Below are 23,696 nucleotides of genomic sequence, written 5' to 3' on the forward strand. Positions count from 1 at the left end.
CAAAAATGATGGAAGTATGGCCTATTCCAAGCAGCATTCTTCATTTTTACTTTTTACCATTACGATGTATTTTCCTGCTTTAAAATGCCATTTTATCATAGCATATTATTTCTCATAGATTTCATGTAATGAGAGGGTGTGCTCGTGTGTCTGTGTGTATTTTCAGTCTAAACGTGTACATTTGTCAACTACTTTACCCGGAATTCAGAGCAATAGGCATTTGGGGGCATATAAACTCAAAAGAATCACAGTATTCACTCAACACACATGGTATCCTGTTTTTATTTTTAGTCATTTCTAAATTTTCAAATTTACCAATTTATCTGAATTTGATACAATACCGCCCCCTGGTGGAAATCTATAGAAAATAAACCGCATTCCAAAGTTTCTCCTTTCCCTCCCTCCCTCCCTCCCTCTCTCTCTCTCTCTATCCCCCCTCTCCCCCCCATCCCCCCCCACTCTCCACCTTTTATTCTCTCCCAGCAGGATTTTCTCTCCAAACAAAATTAGATGCAAAACTCAATGAACAAAACAATAAAAATAAAGTTGTCCTAGGAGCTTTCTCTCTCCAACATTGTCACTCAGAATATCCAAAATAAAACCATCTCTAAATGTACACCATTTCCCCCAAAATTAAAATTAAATTTAAAGTACCTCTGTTTCTCTAAAGCGTCTTCATCTCAGTAAATAGCACCTCCTGTACCACTCCCCTGTGGGAGTCCATACCCTCCTGAGGCTTCACGATGCACAGGAACGGATAAAAGCTCGGGGTGGTAGGCCTAAGTCAAGAAACCGGTTAGATATATCTGATTCAGCAATTCCCAGACTCATTTTATCACGAGATGCATTTCCTTCCTCCACAGTACTTTTTAATGACTTGCAGAAAACTCAGGTTATATTTCATTCAGAATGATTGTTCCAGCTTAATTAGCAAATTAGCTCTTTGGCTGCACGTGCTCTTCAATCTTCAACACCGCCCAGGCGCAGTCAGCCAAACAACAAGCCCGTGTGTGACCCTCGGAGAGCTGACCGCAGGTAGCTACTGAATTGATGCCAAGTCCGCAGGTAACTTCATCTGTGTCTTCTACCAGGAACACCGGGAATTCCTCTGTCAGGAGCTGTGCTTTGTCTTCCATTAAATGTAACAAACTTGCACTGCGTGACCACCGTGTACTTGTATTTACAGGGATCACAATGTTCATTCAGCACAACCTGTGAGCATCACGGGCAGCTCAGTGACTGATAGTGAATTCAGTGATTTCCGTACGTTATCTCCTCCTGTGGATTTATGAGCAAAACTGTCAAAATCCCAACAGCTTCCAGCATCCGTGTAAATTAGCACAGGTCCTTGGACACCAGATCTAAAAGTAATCTTTTTTAATCATAATCTCTATTTTTAACAAAAATAGAGCTTTATGTCCTATGCGATTAGTACTAGATGTAAGTCTAGTACCAGATTAGTACTGGGCTAGATCAGTACTAGTCCTAAATTTACTCATACAGATTGTATCATTTCTAATTTTGAAAGGAAATTATATTTTGATCAATAGTCTCCTGGGCCATTTGCTGTCATTTCACGTCTCTTACAGCTTTGACTTGGAAGCGGGGGTCCTGAGGGTTTGCACACACTCACTCAGCAGCCTGGCGGCCTCCAGAGCAGTGCCCCAGTGCATGCAGAAGCCCCCACCCCCGTGGCCGTAGTGGTGGACCACAGGCAGCCTCCGGCCATCCCGGGCTAGAAGCTCTGTCTGCAGCCGAACGCCTGCCCTGGAGGGCCGCAGGCCCACCTTCTCCTGTATGTCCCAGGCTCCCTGGAGGGAGGGCTCCAGAGCACAGCATCGGGAAAGAATATCTCTGCTCATTTCTGCATCTGGGGTCAGATTCCAGTCTCCCTTCTGCCTACATCCACCCAGGGTTACGTTGAATGTGCCGGGGTAAACATAGGTCAGCCCACTCCCGTCTCGGATGAAATGCTTCACCCAGGGAGCCTGAACTTTGAGCACTTGGCCCCTCACAGGGAAGATCTCCGAGTCTCCTGCAAGCTGTCTGCTTCCGAGGCCTGAACAGTTGACCACAACGTCGAAGGACGGGCGAAGCTCCCACAGGTCTTCTATTCGCCGGGTGACCATCAGGCCCCCACTTTCTCTTACCCTGGGGAGAACAAGAGACCAAGAGGTGAGCTTTAGCAGTAGCTTCCTGCTCCACCTCTTACAGGCACAAGGAGGTCAAAGGCTGGCCATTGACCGCTTCCCATTCTTGGGAACTGGGGATTCCTAAAGTTGAACCTAAATAAAAACCTATTTCAAAAAGTCAAAGCTAGGGAAATTATAGGTAGGGTGGGGCAAAAGTAGGTTTACAGTCGTGAGTGCGTGAAACACAGAGTTTATTCTTGTGTTATTATTTATTAATTATTATATTATTTTCCATGCAAACAACTGTAAACCTACTTTTGCCCCACCCTGTACTTTGTGTCCAGTAGGGTTTCTATATCATTTTAGTTGCTGAATAAATACCAAGCTAATCTGGTACTTTAAATACCCAAGTATTTCTTGTTTATGTCATTCACTTAGCACCTTAACTAACTGCCTTGGACTTTTTGTCACATGGTGTTAACTCTCGCATGTTCCTCTGTATGTGTCTGGTCTCCCTAACTAGACGGCTGGCACAGGGGTTACCTGTCCCTCCCCTCATATCTACCACAGGAGGTCAGCATGAGAGGCTAACCATTAAGCATCAGTTCTGTGTTCCAGGCATCCCCGTTAGAACTCAGAATTATTCTTCTCACTCAGAAAAAAATAAGGGAATTTACCAAAGCCTTGGAATTTGAGCAAATTACTTAAACTCATCAAAATTGTTTCCTCAGCCATAACCAAGGGACCAGAGTGCCAAACTCACAGGGTGTCTTTTTAAATGACAATATGTAAAAATTCTATAACTGTAAACATCCTTTTCCATTTCAAGGGCACCTTGCTGGCTGAGCTGTGATAAAAGTCCACCCTTTGCCTGGACTCTTCTTAAATCATCACAGCGGACAGGTTGTTGGGAAGCCCTGTGGGGCTTGCTGTGCTGGGTCCCTCCCAGGTCCCCACCCTCAGGAGGAAACCCACAGAATGTTTCCAGGGACCAGTCACCTGCAGTGTGACCATGTGGTGATACTCAGTCATTGTTGTACGTCCTGTGGCCAAGGCATTAAGATAGCACAGAAGTGTAGGAGGAAACTGTACCTGGAGGCCGGATGTTGAATTAGGTGACCAGGCACCTACAAGACTGCCTTTATGACCATAGGAAGTAGTTATTCTGGAGGTTTTGAGTGACATGGTTGGGGGTATAAAAGCTTGGGGACTTTGTTCTTGGGGCTTCCTGCAACTCAGCAAGACCTCACCCTGGGCAGGGAAAATACCATTGCCCCAAGTACCCACGAGGAAATGGGGGGGGGGGGGTGGCAGGACTCAAGAAGCTGCGCTCACTGAAGAGCCCCAGCCCAGTGTCCTCCGATCATCACCCTAAAACCTGAGTGTCCGTTTTTACCAAGGCTGAAAGCCAGCTCTCCTCTGGACCACATCAGCTGGACCCATGCACAGGGAGAATGATTGTCTTTAGGGCCCTTCCTTGCACTCCCTGGGAGTCCCACTAAGCACTTGTTCACTCACACACACACACACACACACACACACACACACTGCACCTCCCTGGACTAAACGGGAGTCCCCTCTTTCCCTTGAACTTGGGAACAGAGGCAATATCCTGCATCCCACCTGCCACCCCTTGCCCCAGCCCAGGCTGGTGAGAGAGGAATCCTGAGCAGCACTAAAGGGGTAGCTGAGGTTTCTGGTGTGGGACCCATCCGAGGAGAAGCACAGGGGACAGGTAGGTCCCTGGCGAGCTCCAGTACAGACGGATGGGGCTACTTGACAGCAGCACGCGTCAGGGGGCTGCAGGAAGGAGGCGGGACCTTGGAGTGAGAGGTCGGGGCAGGAAGGGGGCGGAGTCAGCCCAGCAGGGTCAGACAAAGGGTGCAGCAGAGTCAAGACCCTGCCTGGAATCCTTGCTCGTGCACCTCGAGTTCGCTGCTGAAAGTCAGACCCTAATTGTTTTTGAAATCTAATGAGTAGAGACTGGGAAAAAGACTCTGGTTGTCATTTAAATTTCTAAGCGCTTTCCATCTCGCCCAAGGTTAGACATTTTAACGCTCCTCTGTTAACATTCTAACGGCTCGTACTTTTATTCTGGGAATATTATCCAAATACGTCTCTGAGTTATGCAAATAAAAGGAAATCTTCTTCCAAGGACCTGAGACAACTTTGGGGCAAAAAGTCACAAAATCGGCTGTGTGAAGGCCAGGGGCTTCTCTGCAGACGAGATCGCTTTCAGAAAATCTGTGTCTGGGCCAAGGAGGGTGGAGGGAGGAGAGAGGAGGTGACGGCTCAGCGTCCATTCCCCCAGCTGGCTCCTCAGACTGCTGGAACTTTCTCCATGAGGAGAAGGCCAGAGGCTTTGAAGACTGATTCTAAGAGGACAGGTGAGACGCGGGGCCGAGCAGGGCTGGAGCTCGGGGATCAGAGCAGGGATGTTCCCCATTCCCCGCCCGCCCCGCCTCCCCGACCTCCTGGAGCCCAGGACCAGAGACTGCTTGAGGCAGGGTCTAGAGCGTAAAGTTTGTTGGGATGAAAAAAAAAAAAAAAAGCACTGAGTTCTGAGTCACTATCTGAGGATAACCTGGAGAAGAAAGAAACAGTGAAGAGCTAGAAAGCAGTTGCTAATGACATGGAAGGGCAGTGAGACAGTTGAGAGGACAGGGTCAAGGACGGGGGGGGGGGGGGGCGGCAGGAGGGGGGCCTGGCCCGGCGAGATGCTGTGTATTATGTATGTATTATTACATGTAGTCAATTAAAAAATGTAATCAATCCTTGCTTCAAGCCCGAAGCATGACACCTTAACCGCGATCAGTCTATTTGTCTGAAAATAAGGGGGAACAAAAGGAAATTAATTTTAAAAACCTCAGTTGGCAAATAGTTCTGTGGTATTGCTTCCCAGGAAAAAGTGCACTGTTTCTTCACAGGGACACTTGAGGCTGCTACTCCTAAAACAGCTCCTAATAGTTAAAATCACATAGAGGAGTCTTTTGCATGTGTGGGGATGTAAACAATTTGCACTCAGAGGACCAACGGTAGTGTTTAAAAAAAGTGACTAGGTTCGTTAAAAATATTTTTATTATTATTTTTGTAGCATGATTCGGGATTTTCTTCTACTTTCTTCTACTTCTAAAGCATGTTATTGGCTCAATGGAAAAATCTGAGCGAGATCTGTAGACTTGAGAAATGTACCTATGTTAATGGAACGCCCTCATACTGATGACTTGACCTTGGTTATATAAGAGAATGTGTTGGGTTTGAGAAGTACATACTCAGTATTTGGGGTGAAAGGGTGTTATAGCTGCAGCTCACTTTCAAAATGTGTAGGAAAAATGTATATTTGGAAGAGAAGGATGAAGAAATATGATAAATTTAAGATTAGGGGAATCTAGGTGAAAGATACGTGGGACTTCTTGCATTTTATAGATACTCTAATTTGTCTAATTTATAGATAGTCTGTTTGACCCAAGACATTTTCTCATCTGATGCCCAAGTTCCTTGTTCATTCCCTTGCAATGCATATGCTCATAAAGTCAAATGCATTCTACCTCCCACTTCTCAGAATCCCCATCCCTGCCTTGGCCACTCCACGAACTTGTAGGAATCGCTGCAGGCCCTGTTCAGGTCTGGGGCAGCCTCTGGTCTCTTTGGGAAAGGGGATGTGGACGAGGCCCCTGGGGTTCAATGGGCGGGGTGGGAGCAGCTGGCTCGCTTAGTCAAGGAACAATTTCACCTCTGCCGCCACCTGAGAGTAGCTGCAGAAGCCCCCGTGGAAAGGCCACAGTTATGGAAGCCCCCTGAGGCTATTCCCTACTACACCACGTTGCCATCAACAGAAAAAACAAACACTATCACTTTCCAGCTTCCCAGCTGGTCCCATCCCACTTCATCCTTGCATAGCCAGGGAGAAAGGACAGTGCTCCCATTAGACCTGTGCTGGGGTCATCTCTTCCCCTTGCTCCTCTGGTTCAGGAGCTGGGCAGCGGATGCTGGCAGGGGGAGGAAATACCTAAAGGTGCGGGGAAAGGAAGGCTGTGCTCTAGGAGGCCTGGCGTGTGTTGGGCACAGAGGAGCAGAGGTCTATTGTACACCGGGAGGGACCTCTGCAAGTGAGACATTTATAAGGCAGGGACAACCCCATCACATTCCTGATATAGAATCCCTATTTCAGTGCAACTGCTGAGGGAACTACAGGAGTTTCTTTCATAGGCACTGCTGTGGGTCAGGCCAAGAGGGAGAACAGAAGACAGAGGAGATAGGAGACAGAGGGCTCTCCCAAGGACAGTAGCAGAGGACTCACTAGATGAGTGGGAAGGACAGCACAGGGGGAGAAGCCCCATGTGGTCAGTGCTGTGGTCAGTGCAGGCCTGAGTGGGGCCACAGAATGAGGCACAGCCTCCTGAAAAGTAAGCAATGCACCTCAGTTACAGGGCCCCCCAAGACAGACACGGGACACCCAGCCTTCTGGATGTCATCAAAGGCAGGGCAGTCCTGATCCAGCTGGGATGATTTATTTAGTAGGATGCCTGGCGAGGAGACAGGCTCAGCTGACCTACTGCCTCGATGATTCGTTTCCTGGAAGGGGCAAGTAAAAGGCAGCAGAATATGACTCCGTTGGCCAAAGACATAAAACATGATCTGCTTGGCTGATTAAACCTCAGGGTTTTTGTTTGTTTGTTGTGGATTTTATTGGAGACATATATTTTGAGAGGGAGATGAACCCGTCTCTTCTTTGAAAAATGATAATGATCTGATGTGTGGTTAAAAACATTTTTTCCCTTTTCTGGCTCGCTGAGTGCAATGCCTGTTTTTGAATCCGAACAGCGTGCCCGAACATTCACATTGTGTAGAGGGGGCGCAGGAGGCAACAAAACAGGCCTGGGGTGTGGGGGACAAGCAGGAGCTGTGCAGCTTCCGGTGGAGGAGAGGGGGTGGCAGCCCACAGAGGGAGCCCCTGGGGCGTGGGCACACCCTCACCCCCCACCTGGCCTAAATCCTTGTCCTGAAAGGTTTGCCTGGGGATTAGAGGAGTCCCTGCCCCACAGAGCCTCCCCCAAGAGGAAAGGGGACTGTGGCTCCTCCCTTCTTCACCTTGGCCTTCTGGCCAGATGCCAGGCCCTGAGGGCAGGGGGACAGCCAACCTCTGCAGAGGAGGCCCCTGCCAGTTTTCCATGCTGGCCCCATACTGGGCTGCAGGGGGGCATGAGGGGTCAGGGACCCAGGGGAGCTCCCAGGGGGTGGGGTGGGTTGCTAGAATTTCACGTACCAGTCCATTGTCACAGTGGGCACATATCTCAAACAAATGAACTAAAAAAGCCCCCCACCCCAGACTTGGGATAAGAACACCTCCTCAGGCTTCTCCTCCCTGACTCTGTCACCGAAAACACAGCAAGCAGCATGCTCCAAGGCCCAGACCCTAGCTTGCTGCTCACCAGGTCTGCTGGTGTTGCTCAGGTGGTGGCTGCTGCTCACACAAAGTCCACTCACTTGGGGTTGTTTTAAGTAAAGTGAGGGCAGCAGGCTCTTCCCCATGCCTTTGTCCCACAGTTAGAGATGAGAACTGAAAATAAGGTTATTATGGAGATAAGGGGCCTGTTTTCTAGGAGGGGATACTTTAGAAGCAAACAGAATAAATCATCCAGATGACAATACAGTTGAGCCTTGAACAAGGCGGGGGTTAGGGGAGCTGACTCCCATATAGTCAAAAATAACTTCTGAGTCCTCAAAACTTAACCATAGTCTTTCAGTATCCATGGAGAATTGGTTCCAGGACTTCAGCAGACACCAAAATCCGCGGATGCTCTAATTCCTTACATAAAATAGCAGAGAACATTGCACAGAGCCTGCCCTCTGCATCGGTGATTGACTGGACACACAAATGCAAACCTGGGGATATGGGGCATGCAGGGGAAAAGGCTGCATATAAGTGGTCCCATGCACTTCTGCCCCTGTTGTCTGAGGGTCCTCTGTATTGGTTTTGTGTGAAATGGTTGAGGTGGGCCCCAGAGCCAAAACATTCATTCTCAGCAGAATGGGAGAAGAGCTGAGACTGTGGCCATACTGGGGACTGGCCATCACCCAGAGTCCAGTATGGGGACAAGCCCACCCACCACCTCCCAGGGAGAAGCTTCTCACTGCCCAGGGCAGCCCCAGGCAAACTCCTCAGAAGAGGGGACAGGGACACTGGGGGTGACCCTGCCTCCACCCTCTCTTACATGACAGCCCATCTGCCGCATCTCCAGATGTCCTGAGCTTTCAGGCTCCTTCTCTGCCCCTTCAAAACTCCCCATCTTCCAAAGATCGTTTCTATTACAATGAAAGCCACGTGCCCTCTCTCCCAGGGAGTTTCTGTTAAAGTCTTCTGTCTATATTGAATAGCCAAGGCTTCAGTGAAAGATTAGGAGAAACTCCTCACACCCTCACCCCATGAATGATTACTACTCCCAGGACTCAGAACCCACCCTGGCTCATCTGAGCTGGACCTTTCTTCCTCTGGGTCACCTGGAGGACCCTACACTTGCCCTTCTCCAGCCGTGCATGAGAAATGAGTAGGTGGGCAGAACCTTTCCCTTCACTTCCAACCTGTGAGCTGGGGACGCAGGATCCCCCATTCCCTCCCCACTTCCAGGTCCTGCATCATCTCCTCTGATGGACAGACAGACTATGCCACTGTGTGCACCCCTGAGCCCAGGGGGTGGACGAGGGAGAGCTATTTTCAGGGGTAAGTAGGGCCGGAGCCTGAATGTACCAGCTAGGGTGCCTCCTGGCATGCCCCCAAGGCCCCTGGCTGCCGTTTTCAGGTGCAGCACTCCCGGGAATCTAAGAATTCTAAATGTAAACTTGGCCTTCCGATAAATGCAAAGCATATTTGTTAAGGTAAAGAGATAAATTATATCTTACTTAATGGTTCATTAGCTTGGTTGAGAACTTTTAAATATTTACACATTCTCATGTGGGCTTCTGTTTTTGTTCCTGTCCCAGGCTGGCTAGGCAGAGAAGCTTCTGTTTGATGTCAGGTGTGCTCTCTAGATACACACCCAAAATTACAGGAGAGGGAAACGTCAGAGGATGGAGGGGAAGACAGGGAAGGGAGAAAGAGTAAAGTGCTTTATTTCTGCACTGAGCCCATAAATTTAAACTGTGACATTACTTCAGGTTTCCACTGAAAAAAAAAATGGAGGCAAATAGTCATAAAAAAATGTTTTTCTTCTCATAATTGGGATGTATGGAATCTTGTTGTGCGTTAAAGTAAGAAAACACCTTTTAAAAAGGATACAGGCATGTCAAAAACACCCAGGAGCAACTCCAAGGAGCTCCCATTGGCCAAATCTTGGACAATTTAAACATCAAAATAAATAATAAAAGTAATAGACCAATCTATTGAATAAAATAGGAATCCACGAGTTCATCCTGATATAAATAAATACTTAAATAAATAAAGATAAGAAAAGAAAAAGTACTATTTTTATAGTAGAAAGCAAACTAAGTGTGGAAGGACTTAGAAAATTATCACTTGTCAGGCATTATTATGGTGATGCTTCAGCAAGAAGAATCAACAGATGCTAAAACCAGTGAGTGAAATTTAGACAAGAACAGCACACTTACATACCCTCAAGGTATAATCTGACAAAGCGTTTAGTAATTACAAAAGACAGAAAGAGCAACTTCACAGTGGAGAGGCCTTAACAGGCCAGGTCCTCATAGTTAATGTCACCAGAAGATGACAGACACGCTGACACCACGCATTTCCTGGTACGGCACAGTAAGAATTTGACAGGACCTCTATGGTGTCCTGCCAAAAATTCGTAACTGCAATGTAATCATGAGGAAAAATCAGGCAAACCCCAAGTGAGGGACATTCTGTAAAACAACTGGTCTAATTTCATGACCTTTACAACTGTCGAGGTCATAAAAGACAAAGATGGACCACAGACTAAAGAGACAAATGCAATGTGTGGTGTGTGATGGTGGATTGGATTGTGGATGAGAAATATGTGCATATTGCTATAAAAAAAAAGTTATTGGGACAATTGGCAAAATATGACTAAGGTCCATAGGTTATAGTATTATACCAATTTAAATACCTGGGTTTTATCATAGTACTGTGTTTAGGTAAGAGAGTGTCCTTGTTCTTAGAAAGTACATATGACAATGTTTAGGAGTAATGTGGTATCGTGTCTGCAACTTACTCTTTGATGGTTCTGGAAAAAATATGTATAAAGAAGCCAGAGAGAGACAGTGATAAAGCAAATGGTAGAAATCCAGATAAAAAGGTTACAAGATTCCACTCACTTCCCTTATTTCTGCATCCCCGGCCCTCCCGGCCCTGCCTGCTGGCCAGCCCCACCCCGAGAAGCCCTCGGCCAGCCCCTGACAGTCTCTGCGAAAGAACTCCCCGGGGCGGGGGGGCGTCCCTCACCCACCTCTTCCCAGTCCGCCAGAGACCACAGAGCACCAGCTAGGTTTTCGTAGACTTTCCAGAACACGGAACCCAAGGGCCAAGAAGAGGAAGCCGAACAATAGATTTGGGGGTAATTATGAAACTTCAGCCCAAGAGGGCTAAAAATGCCAAAAATTATAATAAAACTCTCCAATGACACCTCATCTTTTATACCCAATATTTTGTACATGGTCCTCCATGTTGTTTTTCATCATAATTTTACAATTAGGCAGCACATTGACCGCAAAGCTCTGTTGCTTGAGGCGTGCTCACTGACTTCCCTGCGCGAATTCAGGATAAAGCACAGGACTCCGCAACTTTGCGTCACTAGCATCAGCACTTCCAGTTCTTCCCACTCGTCTTTGTAACAGAAGGACAAAAATGCAACGCTGCCCAGGGCTGCCACCCAGAAAAGACAGCGATGCTGCTAAAACCCGAGTGTCGGCTGAGGAGCGACACCACCGTGTGACGGTTCAAAACGTCCGTTTGCCAGCTGGTGATTCAGGCCCAAACCTCACCCACACACGGTGGCTTATGGGCCGGTGAACAAAGCACCAAAATGTGAGCTTTGTGAAACTGGGACTTACAAAAGGAAAAGGACAGATATAAATTACTGAGAGGTAAGAGTCAGAAGAGCGCTTACAGAGCTACAAAAATATAGCACGATGCTCCTGACCTGTGTTCAGCGGACGTAGGTTTCCTCCTCCCGGCCCCCATTCAGCTCTCCTGAATCCGTACTTACCCCTCACCATGTGTGTTACTGAAATTATTAATCAGTGTAAATATAAACACACACACATACATATACATCCTGAACTAAGGTGGGGAATGCTGGTGGGAGCGGGTACAGGGTGGAGGGGAATAAAGGGGAGAAAAATGGGACAACTGCAATAGTATAATCAATAAAACATATTTAAAAGAAAAAAGAAAATGATCGTATTTTATCTTTCTTTTTGACCAGTTTCTAGGTGCACACAGGTGTTCAACACAGAATTGTGGAATTAATGAATTATCTGAATCAGTTATTCTATATCCTGTATCTGGCCCAATCATTACTGCCCACTTACCTCAAGTCACTCCTCTAACATTGTACAGTAATTCACAGTGTTCCTGTTCACCCACCAAATACATAGATTTAGAGACTGAAAAAGCCGATGTTTCACAATCCCCAACTGCCTGCAATTTCCTGACTTAACTATAGAGAGATTTATTTTATGTTTTTCAAATAAAGATGTTCTTGATGTGTCTCCTAATGAAATGGAAATAGCACGTCCTGAAAACCAAGCCAAAATGCAAATTCAAGGTATTTGGGCCTAAACTTGGTGAGGAAGCAATTACGTAATTTAAGTAAGCCCTTAGTTTTAGAGTTCTTATTTATTACAAAAGAAAATAATGAAGCTATAAATATCTTCTCACTGATGAGAAAAAATATTCAAAAATAATTTATAATAAGCATAGGATTCTCTCATTCAAAGAACTAGAGTAAATCATCTCATATTTTAGACAAAAGCATATTTTCAAACTTCTCCCACTTCATAGACAAGGAAACTAAGATACTATTTCCATAAGCAGGTTTTCCTGGTGTGCGGTGTGGCGGGGTGGGTGGGAACCAAACTGTGCGTCAAGTGGTAGAAGACAGACACGTCACCACCAAAACGATGTGACCCACGCCTGGGACTCCAACACCGTCTTCAAACTGCTCACGTCCAATGCCCTGACTATTTGTGAGCAACAAGACACAAGCAAGAGCCTCAAGGGACCACAGAGAACTTTCAGTATATGTTTTATGAATAGCAATAGAGTTACCTATGGCTATGCCAGATGAACAAGACAGCAAAGATCCGTTTAAACTGACCTTTTCTGCAGCCACGGGAGGTAGGCGGAACCTTCACATTTCAGGGTGGTGAACGCCTGACCGAACGCATGTTCGGGAAACTTCCTCAGCTCAGCCTCAGTCATCTTCCGAAACCCCAGAACCACGTCCGCCCAGAACGGTGCTTCCTCAGTAGGAATGCTCCGAAATATCTGCCAGCTCAAACATATTAGGGGAATTAATTTCCTGAAATTGGGTGAATTAACACATTTCTGGTGAACCGCATGTGACACTCTCTAAAGCACTGGAAAATTCACACTTCTTATACACATAAAAAGAAAAGGATCTATTCTCCCATTCTTTTGGGTTCCTATAACTCAGTAGCTAAATTTAAAATGTTCATGATGGGGAGGAATAAGACATTTGAAAAGTTGTGTCTTTTAGAGATTGAATTTAATTTTCTTCTTTCCAAAAAACTCTTTCGCAGATTTTTTTACTTACTTACGACTACATGTATTTGAGGAAAGGATATTTTTCTGCTTTGCATAATGCTTTACATAAATTATAAGCAAACCATCAAAAGTTTAAAGGCTGGCCTCAATTCTGAACAAAATACCTAAACTGGAATGAGCAATGGTGTGGGTGCCGGAGGACAGTGTGTAAATTCTGACGTATGTTGTAGGTCATGCATTCATTAAGGTCTTGAACAGAGAAGCCAAGAGTTGTCCGGAGGAGCCCTGGCACCAGTAAGTCATGGTTGGGATGGATGAGGCTGTAATGGTCCTTCCAATAGCTGCTGGGCATATGTTTGGTTTATGACTGTTGGATTGTTTTCATCAATGGGAATAAATGTTGTAAATCATGCTTGCTCTAAAATAGCCAGGAAAATCATGTGAGTGCTATACATGCTGGTGATGTGATATTAATATACCAGAATTTAAGTAATTCACAATTAAGTGATTACTTCAAAGCAGTCCTTGTGGAAGGCATAAATGCTTGCTGCAGGGCTACAGTGGGTGCTCTTTCTGTCTCATCTGCACACTCTCCCTGGGCTGCATTGCCCTCCTCCATTTCTTCACCATCATCTGTAGGCCAGACACTCAGAAGGCTACATCTCCAGCCCACTTCTCTCTCATGAGCTCCAAATCCAGACCCAGACCCACGCTTCCTGCTCCCCATCAGATGTCTACCTCCATGTCTCATATATTCACTGCCCCCCACACACTGCCCCTACCCTCCATGTCTCATGCATTAACCCCCTGCACACACTTCCCCAACAGCTCTATCCAACTCAGAAAATGGGACCCATCCACACAGGTGCTCATGCCAGAAACCTAAAAATCATCCTTGACTCTCCTCTCTCACCCCCTGCATGCCATCATCCATCAGGGTCCATCAGTATCTCCTCTTAAGCATTTCTCAAATTTACCCACCCCCTACCCTCACCATCAATAGCTAATCTATCCCACCATCATCTCTCTCCACAGATCTGTTCTCACACTACAGATGGAATATTTTAAAAATGTAAATATGGTCAATTACTTCACTGTGTAAATCCCCTCAGTGGCTTCCCATTATGCTGGAATTTTTCAATCCCTCCACCACACCACGGTCACCCCAGACCCAGGTCTGGGCGTGCGCTTTTCCCTCTACCCAGAGTGCTGCCTCCTCTGTCCCCTTCACCTCTACGCCTCACCAGACTAACCTACCCACACCTGAATGGTCTTCACCAAAACCACTTTTTCCCTAGTGGCGACTCATAAAACCCCAGAGCAAGTTTATTCTCCAGATAAATGCTTCCATAGCACCTGCCCTTTCCCCTCGGGAATGTGTGTCTCACCTGTAACTCAGCAGAGTTAGGGCACTCCCCACAGACCATGAGCTACGCAAGGGCAGGACCGCATCGGTCTTTCTCAAAAGTTCACTCCACACATAGTTATTGAGAATCTACTATATGCCAAGCAGTATGTACTAAACTGCCCATTTACATATCCCTGATACCTAGGACAGGACCTGATCTGATGAATGCTAAAAAGTTGTTTTGGAGAAATGAACAGATGAATAAGGATATATACTAAAGCCACAGGTGCGCAGGACACCGTGACCTGGTCGTGCTTGATGGACCCAAATCCCGTTTGGAAGCCAGTGGACTAAAACTCATTCATGTGGGGGAAACAAATAACTAACTCTCTTTTAGAATAACTTAAAGTATGTCCTTTTTAACATCCTCAATGGTGACAAAGTCTTATTCTTGAAAGGATATTTGAATTTTGAACATAGCTGTTTTTTAAAAAAATTACTTAGAGCCCAAGTTTGTGAATTAGACTGGACCACATTGGCTTTGGACAAAAACAAAGTGTTTTTATAAGTGGCTATATATTGACAAAAACCTTTTTTCTACGTGGCTCATCAGCTGACTTTGGAGACAGGTATAGTATCCGTCCATCTTCAGAAGGCAGAGAAGTGAAAGAATTCCCCACTGCTTCCGGCGAAGACTGTGGGGAATTAGTGAGTCAGCATCCTTCGGTGTTTGTGGAGGTGAGGGCGGGCAAGAGGCGGGAAAGGGCAGAAATCCGCCTGAGGCAGGTGTGTGCACCAGCAGAAAATGCCAGCACACAGCCTGATCTCAAAAGAGGAGAGAGGACACTTTGTGTTTTATCTTGTTTTTGTTTTAGAAATAGCACAGAAGGTGCAGTGGACTTCAGAATTTAGCAAAAGGACAGGGATGAGTATAAAGGACACATGGACAAAAGTTAGGGGGGTGGAAGTGGGAGGGAGGTGGGGAGCACTGGCGGGGTGGGCTGGGATGGGAGTAAAAGACAGAAAATTGTACTTGAACAACAATTAAAATAAAATAAAAAACCACTAATACTAAAATTCACAATAAAAATAATATGGAAGATGCTTAGAGAAAATTTAAAGCATATAAAAAAAGAATTTAGCAAAAGACAGCATCTCCCCACTCTTCTGATGGCAGAAGGGCATGACTGCATCACAAGGCAGGGCAACCGGACAACACACAGGTTCCGTCACAAACTGAAAGTGATAGAATGGTTTGTGGTCTCAATGTAATGTAAGAACTTATTAAAAGATACTGTCACATGTCAAGTGCTCATTTGTGTTAGAAATGTTCCATGGGATTTATTTTTAAACTCCTTGTTGAACTGTGTGCCTCCAGCAATCAGATATGAAGAATCAGATGGGACTGTGATAACCATTTCAGAAACATTTTTTCCCAAGTGGCACTTCAAAAGGTGACTTCGGGGACCTACAAAATTCACACTTTTGGAACACAGCATTCTCCAAGGACAGTAAATGTGTCAGATGTCCCCGTATTTTCAGGCTCTGCACCCATTCCAACGTCCCACCTGTTCACGTCCCATTGGCCACACGACCCTCACATAACCCCCTCACTGCTTACCTGACATATTTTTGTAACTGTAATTGCAAGTCACTGCACAATCCCCGAGGAAACTCAAAATAGTATTTGTGATGGGGAACTGTAATGGTTGTTTATTATTTAAAAATCTAATACTGTAATTTGTCTTTCTTGAGTTCTTTGGAGTAAAGTCTAAAACGTTCCTCTAAACCCTCCCACATCCAGGTCAGTGCTCCACTCGCAGCAGACTCTCCATGCCGACTGATGTCACACTCTGAACTCTGTTCGGATCATTCTGAATTCAAAAACAACTTCAGCTTTGCTCTCTTACCCAGACACGAGATGAATGCCAGCTTCTCCAGCTTCTGCAGAATTGGCGACTGCAAATAAGTGGTCAAAGGTCTCTCTAAACCACTGCTTCTGCTTGTGAACGGGTGTGTCTGTAATCACGGAGAAAAGCAGAGTGGAACAGAAAGGAAAATAATGATAATGGCGATGCTTCAGATAAGCTCCTTCATTTGGATCAAGTACCACACAGTGGAGGATATATCCGCAACCAAACTTTTGAATATTGACATATGCTGTAGTCATCTGTCCGTGTAATGATTGACCTACAAAGTGGAAACCAGTCAACTGGGGCAAACTCCAATAGGTGAGCCTGCTGGCAGGTGGACTTGGGCCCCACGTACATTCTGGAGGTCCTCGAAGGGTCTGTAACCCACCTGAGCAGAAGTCTGTCGTGGCTGAGGCATCTAGCAGGCCATACAGTTCAAACGGTGGGAGAAAAGGAACCCAGGGCCACTTTCCTGGAGACTGAAAACATGGCGGACGACCAGGGAAGATCAGTGTGGGGGGCCCAGCTCTACCAGGACAGAGAACGGAATGCATATCCATGGGAAGCTCAGAGAGCTCGCCCTCCTGCTGCAGGGAAGCAAGACCTGTATTATGAAGTTAGCTCCTCGGGAAGCGCTCCCTGCAGCCCCAGCCAGGGCTCCCATTTCTTCCAGCCCCGCCACTCCATGAACTCATGGGCCAGCTTGGAGCAGCACCTCAGGTCAGCAGGGTCTGCTGGACCACGCTGGGCGCCACCGCTGGCAGAGTCCTGTGGACCAGTGCTCCCTATCCCCCAGCCCTCCCAGCCAGAGCACCAGAGATGGGACCAGGACGCAGCTTCCGGAAGGGTGCCAGGCCTGTCAGGGAGGAAGTAAGGGTCAAGGTTCAAGCCCCCAAATAAAAATGTCCAATGCAGGTACAGAGAAATCCAACTATGGGTAAAGCATTTGGCCCTCTGATTCCTGTGGAAGAGTCATGAGGGAAAGTCCAGGGTCAGGCCAGAGACCAGAGTGCAGTAATTCTGAGGGGTTGCCATGGGGACAGCCACAAAGGAGATGAGAGAACTGAGGCAGAGAAGATTCTGGATGAGCTCTGCTTGGAGGGATGTCCCTGGAGTTCACAGAGCAGGTGCGCAGGCCCCTGGAGTCATCCTGCTCCCCAGACAAAGCCCCCAGGTCACTGAAGGCATTTCTTTCTGTAGCAGCATTTAAAATGCATTACAGAACCCACAAACATTTCTTTAGGGGTAGGCCTGGGCTACCTTTAAACATGGGCCTCTGTGAAATAACACTGCATTCCAAAAGGGCAGACTGGGCTGCCAGTGTAGAAATAAGGAAGAAATAAATAATAAGCTGCAATGAAAACTAAATTTGACCTCTAAGGATCAGACCCCAACAATCACAGCCAGTGTATGGGGCTGTACTGAAATGCATTCCCCCTGTTCCCACCCCAAAAGTTAAAAACAAAATAGTGGGTGAGATCCGCCTACTGCAGAAGTCATCCCAAAAGAACCAACAATTCCAGTTCAACAGTGGGCAGAGCAAGCCTGGTGAGCTAACTCATGTTAAAGTGCTGGGAAAAGGAAAATGTAGCTAGAATGGAGGAGTAACAATAGCAAATACGGACAGAGCACTTACTATGTCCCAGGCACCGCTCTAAGTGTTTTTACCTAATTAACTCACTTAATTCTCACACGACCCTGTAAGACCGGCATGGTCCCCATAGGGTGATGATACTCATGAGCGCAGAGGACATTTACCACCAGGCCTGGTCTGAAAGAAGCCCAGAGAGACCAGAGTCTTTATCCAGCAATACCAGAGAGAGGCCCCTTTGCAGGGCCCCAGCCACTCTGCCAGAGTGTGAGCTTGGGCCTCGGTGGCCTGGATGAACTCTCAATGAGCCTCCTTTGAAGATGATTCCATGACTATCAGGTTACCTTCTGGCCACTCACCTGGGCCTGGTACAAGCAAAGGGGCTTCTGGAAAGGGGACACAGAACCCTGGTTACACAAAAGGCACCCAGAGTGAACTGGCATTCTGCAAACACATCAGGTGCCTGTGCTGGCTCCCTGCAAGGCAGCACCCAGAAGATACATCAGCATCACAGGTGCTGAGAAAGCCACATTTCTGCAATGCCAACGCCACTGCACTCCCTCCCCACCCTGGCAAATAGTGGGTTCATTCTCTGTTAGATGAAACAGGGGGTCTCTGGGCTGGGAAACACCAAGCACAGGTGAAGGCAGGGATACCACACAGAAACCGGAGGGTTAAGGAAACACATGTCATCCAAATGCTAAGACCCCAGCCTTCTTCCCCCGCCTTCAAGGATGAGGCCAGCCCAGGCTTCACCTTCCCCAGCCAGGGGGCTAGAAGACTGTTCTCTGAGGAACATGCTGGTCAGAGAAAAGACTTAAACTTGATGACATCACAGGTTCCCCAACTAAACAGCCCTGCCATCTCTCTCCAGTGAGGCTCGAGGCAGCAAGCCCTACACAGCGCTCAGAAATTCCCACTGGCTACTTAGGGCCTCACTCTGGGCTGTCCAGCAGGTGGGTAAAGATGACCGCTGGCCAAGGATAACCTGCAGCCTGGAAAATGAGAACACCCAACAGCACAACACAACTTGGGACAACAGAAATTTTTCAGGGAGAAGAAACTTTTTAAACTATGATTACTATCTTCAGAAAGATAAGAAAAGTTACTACAACTATAGAACACGAAAAGGATGCCATATCAAAGGAAAATTCAGAAAACAAAGCAGAGCTTCGTAAAGTTAAAAATGCTGCAGTTGAAATTAAAAATTCAACAGCAAGGTAAAAAACAAAACTGAGAAAAATTCCCGGAAAGTCAAATAAAAGAGAAAGAGACAGAACCAGGAGGGCGGAGGGGACGGCGCCGAGAGAACGGGAGGACCGCCCTGGAGGCCCAGCGCAACAGCGACTCCACGAGGAGAGACAGAGACATTGAGGGGAGAGGTGGGCAACGGAGTGATTCAAAGACTGCTTCCCGAACTGAAGAACGTGAGTTTCCAGATTAAATAGTCAGGGCGATATTCAAAGTATAGATTGCTATTTTTAAATTAATCTTGTAACCACTTGATTGTTTAAATTATGTGCAGGTGTAATTTTGATAAAGAAAAAAATTAAAATGAAAGGGAAAAAGGGCAGTGGAAATGAGAAGCTGGAAAGAGTAAGCATAAAATTGGCTGCAAAATGATTTTGTTTGCTGCTCAATGCTATTTCTTTTCTCCCATTTCATGTGGAAAATCCCAAATAGAAAGGATACGTGGGCATGTTTTTAAAAAGCAGTGCATCTTTAGGCCCGAACACACACTGACTGATGGGTTCTATACTGGCTTAGAAGTGAGGGTCTTAGTCCCATCACATACGGGTGGGTTCTGGCTTGATGATCATAACTCGCATCAGTGGAAGGACTTAGAGTTCCCGACTGTGGCAGTGATTAGTGCTCTTCACCAAATACTTTCGGCCATCCGCCTCCTGGGAGCCTTACAGAACTGCACTTTCTGGCCTCCTAAGGCTTGAGAGCATGTGGGTAGTGCTGGCCAATGAGCTCCCATCACAGGTGACAGAAGTGACTTCCTGGGCAGAGCGCTTATTGGGGAGGTGAGACCCCTGGAGTTTCTTCCCTCTAGGTACAGATACTGATGACATTCAACATAGCGGCTACTCCATCATCTTGGGTCCCTACTGATCCCTTGCTGATGCTCAATCAACACACAACATACACCATGAGCAAGAAATAAACCTTTATTTCTTAAGCTGCTAAGACTTGAAGGTTGTTCTTGTCTTGCAGCATAACCCAGCTTTCCCTAACAGATGGACCAATAAGATGTTAAAAGTTCACATCACACTTACATGCACATCCTGCTGTCATTCCCAACAGAATTCCACAGACATCATTCAACCTGACGTCTGCCATGTCTGACAAAGGAGCGAAAATCCCTCTCACCTGGATACTCGTGGGGAATAAGTATTCCGGCTGCCACGTCACTCGTGGTGTCAGGCGAGAACTTGTCTGCAATGACCGTGACGGAGCACCGAGGGGCCAGTGTGGATATGCACAGAGCGGTGGACAGTCCCATCACACCTGCCCCCACCACGGCAACCCGGGCTGCATCCATGGGCCTGTGAGGAGAGACGGTGTGAGCTGTAAGCCTCATGTCAGCAATTATTCCACCCAGCACAAAGTCTGGCCCTGAGGGTCCTTTCCTGAGGTCCACAGCCTCTCAGAATAAGACCTTTCCTTTTGGCATTTCCTGTGGGATAAGGAGAGCTCCCTGGGAGCTCTCTTTCTATCAAGTATCGGCATATGAGCAGTAAGGTCTCAATGGAGTTGTTTGTTTTTTTTTGTCTGATGATTTTTTTAAAAGAACTTATTTATTTATTTTTAGAGAGGGAAGGGAGGGAGAAAGAGAGAGAGAGAAACATCAATGTGCGGTTGCTGGGGGCCGTGGCCTGCAACCCAGGTATGTGGCCTGACTGGGAATCGAACCTGCGACATTTTGGTTTGCAGCCCGTGCTCAATCCACTGAGCTACGCCAGCCAGGTCAATGGAGTTTTAGACAGAATTGCAAAACTAGCCTGGAGTTGCCTTTAAAGCACACAGCAGGTAAGTAGGTTTGCATTTTGGGGGAGATTTCCACTCATTCTGCCCCCTTTCCTAAACCATTTTCCCTGTGGGCAAGACCTAGGGGAGGTTAGTGAAATAAGCACAGTAGGAACAAGAAGCAAACATAACAACATTTAACATAAAGTTTAACGACTGAACCTCGGCATCTCCTCTGCCGTTCCCCACTCTAACTGGGGACCAGCTCTCCCAGCTGCCTTTCCTGACTCCATCACTGCTCTCCCACCCCCACAGGGCCACCCTCAGTCCACCTCAACACCAGAAACCCCACCCACTGAGGGCAGGCTTCTCTGTAACCTGGGGAGTGACTCCCGGTCTCCTCATCTGGACTCCCTCCTCTGTAAACCAGGCCACACAAATTCTTTATTAGTCTTTATAGGGGGTAAATAAGAGAGACCCACTGAGGTTGCCTCATGAAGAGGGCTCTTTCTGTGAGTCTGTCTGGAAATGCAGCAGCCTGAGCTGGGCAGGAGCCTCCACAACTCCCACCCCACCACCACTGAGCTCTGTTCCCCTGTCAGCTGCTGTGTCCACCCAGGCTCTCCTGCTTGTCCTCCCACCTCTGTTCCTGTTCTGTCTAACTTTCCCTGTAGGTCTCAGGTTGAAACTCCAGAGAGAGAAAACGTGGTTAGCCCAGGTGGTCCTTGCCATTCCTATCAGACAGTATCCTAGCACCAGGCCTCCTTATTGAGCTAAACCAGCCAGTACAGTTGCCCTTCTCTGTCTGATCTGCAGTAGCCAGGGCATGTGATACAAACCGTGGCCACAAAATTCACCTTTCCTCAGGAGGGGGCGGGGCGTTCCCTCTGCTGGGAGCTGTCAGCAGTCTCCTCCGGCCCGGAAGGTCTCTGACATTTTAAAGTCCTCCAGTGAGGTTTGCTGCATGTTATTTCTATTTCTCAAGCAGTATATGCATTTCCTCGGCCATTAGTTACTCTGACTGCTCCCCAACAGGCTGGCTCACTAGGAAGGAGCAGGACTGCCAGGGCAGAGGGAGAAGGCAGGGCCCAGGACAAGGGGCAGACCAGTGGAGGGGGTGAGCCCGAGGAGTGTGACACACATGTGCCCCAGAGGTAGAAGCTGGCCACCTATCCCCTTACTGGCTTTCCTCTTTCACACTGACCTCCCTGCCCGACCACTTTCTCAACATAGTTCTCATAAATTAAGTTGAGGAGGAAAAGTAATGTGTGGCTGAGCATAACCAGCTACCAGGGAGAAGAAATGTGAACCAGCAAAGGGGGTTCAGCCTGGCCCAGCAGCTGTGAATCACTGCCACCTGATCCCACTGAGACATGCCCACCCTGGGAACTCCTCGAGTGCTACAGCGTGACCCCTGAGCCGCAAGCAGGAAGATTCTGGTACCTGTCTCTGGAAAAGCAGCCTGGAACTCACTGGAAGCTGTGGCACCACCACTTGTTTTCCCAGTGAGAGGTTGGGCTAGTGCCCTGAGAGACAGAGGGAAAGCAAAACTGCCTCCCATTGGGGCAGTTATTAAGGACACTCCCCTTAATCTCCATTGGTCCACACGCCTGTGTCTCTGTCACTTACTTCCCTGGAGAAAGGAGCCACTGACTTCATCTTGTAAATCGTGCCACTGAGGCTCTGCCAAACCCTAGAAGTGGGTCTACCCTTAGCAGCTCTTCTCTGTCTAGTTCACAAAACCTTCATCTCGCCGCCAGCTTGGGATTCCTCCAGCTGATTTGTAGGCACGGTAAATAAGGGGTGAACCTGTCCAACTTCCGGCAAGTTCAGCCAGAAGCAAACCCTGGTTTCCTCGTTTGGCTGCCTCGAGTTAGCTGCAGTCTCCCGTGGGTGCCTGGCTTTGCCAGGTCAGCTGTGCTGGGGGAGGGGAGTGAGGGGTGTGAGGGCAGAATAATGTTGATCGTTTAAATGATAACCTGATTGTAGTTAGAGAAATTATTTAGGGGATAATCTAGGACAAAAACCAAATGATTCTTTAGTCCACATATTTAAATATTTGCTGAGCATGTGGCAGACACTTTACAGTCAACAAGTTTGTTTACAGGGAAGCAGTTTGAAGTATCAAAATAATAATATTGCCTTAGCCATTTGCTAGGCACATGTGTGACACCATTAACACAACCGCCTGTGAGGCAGCTACAACTATTATCCCCATTCTCTAGGTGAGTAAACGGAGGCTCCAAGGGAGTAAGGAAGGGCCCAGGGTCTCTTACATGGCAAAGTCCAGTCTGAATGTCAGATTCCAAGGCTCAAGGTCACCAAAGCACCTACTTAGGAGCCACAGAAGATCTGTTTTACCTTGAGCAAGTCACCTAACTTCTAAATTTCAGTTTCTCCATTTGAAAATTGGGAATGAACTAAGATTTCTCTTATAAGTTGTGAACATCTGCTGAGGTGAGGTATGTAACATTGTTTGTAAGGTGGGAGGTATGCTTTATTGAGCACCTACTATAACATCAATCAGCAAACATTTATAGAGCAGCCACTCTGCCCAAGGCATGTTGCCAGGACTATGAGAGATTCAAGGATTTCTAAAATGGCCTTGTCTCCCTCAAGAAAGAAAACAAGGCAGAATAAGACTATTAGGTAGCCTAATAGTCTTAGGCTATTAGGCTATTAGGTCCCCTAATAGGTTGCATTCTAACTGTAGGCGCTGTGAGGACTCGGGGGAGAGGGAGTGTGGTGGACCTAAGTGGCCAGTCCAGGATGGACAAAGGAGAGGAAAGCAGGAAACACTGGGAGGGGAGGTGGGGGGGCGCCAAGTCTCAGTGGCAGGACGTTCAAAGGGAGCCGAGGCAGGGGTGGGTGTCTGCACGGGGAGGTCTGCGTGAGAGCGGGTGCGGCAGGAGCGCCCTGGGTCTGGCCGGGAGGGAGGACTGCATCTGCAAGGTGACGGCAGTCGCGGAAGATACCTGCGAGGGCTCCTTCTTCTCCCTGCGCAGGCCAGGGCTCTCCTTGCCTCTGAAAGGAA

The 23,696-nt window shown here is 47.4% G+C and overlaps 1 protein-coding gene across 1 annotated transcript; it reads right to left on the minus strand.

The window, feature by feature from the left end:
• Positions 1-461: 461 nt before the first annotated feature.
• On the minus strand, positions 462-22,199 carry DDO (D-aspartate oxidase). Its single transcript, XM_045843371.1, has 5 exons — positions 22,106-22,199; positions 20,066-20,241; positions 16,096-16,204; positions 12,428-12,604; positions 462-2,151 (listed from the first exon to the last, which is right to left on the minus strand). The coding sequence occupies exons 2-5, from the start codon at positions 20,235-20,237 to the stop codon at positions 1,584-1,586; spliced, it is 1,026 nt and encodes a 341-aa protein (XP_045699327.1). The 5' UTR covers positions 20,238-20,241; positions 22,106-22,199; the 3' UTR covers positions 462-1,583.
• Positions 22,200-23,696: the final 1,497 nt, after the last annotated feature.

This window comes from Phyllostomus hastatus, unplaced genomic scaffold (assembly GCF_019186645.2).
Source record: "Phyllostomus hastatus isolate PE091 unplaced genomic scaffold, TTU_PhHast_1.1 phas_contig_40, whole genome shotgun sequence".
NCBI lineage: Eukaryota > Metazoa > Chordata > Mammalia > Chiroptera > Phyllostomidae > Phyllostomus > Phyllostomus hastatus.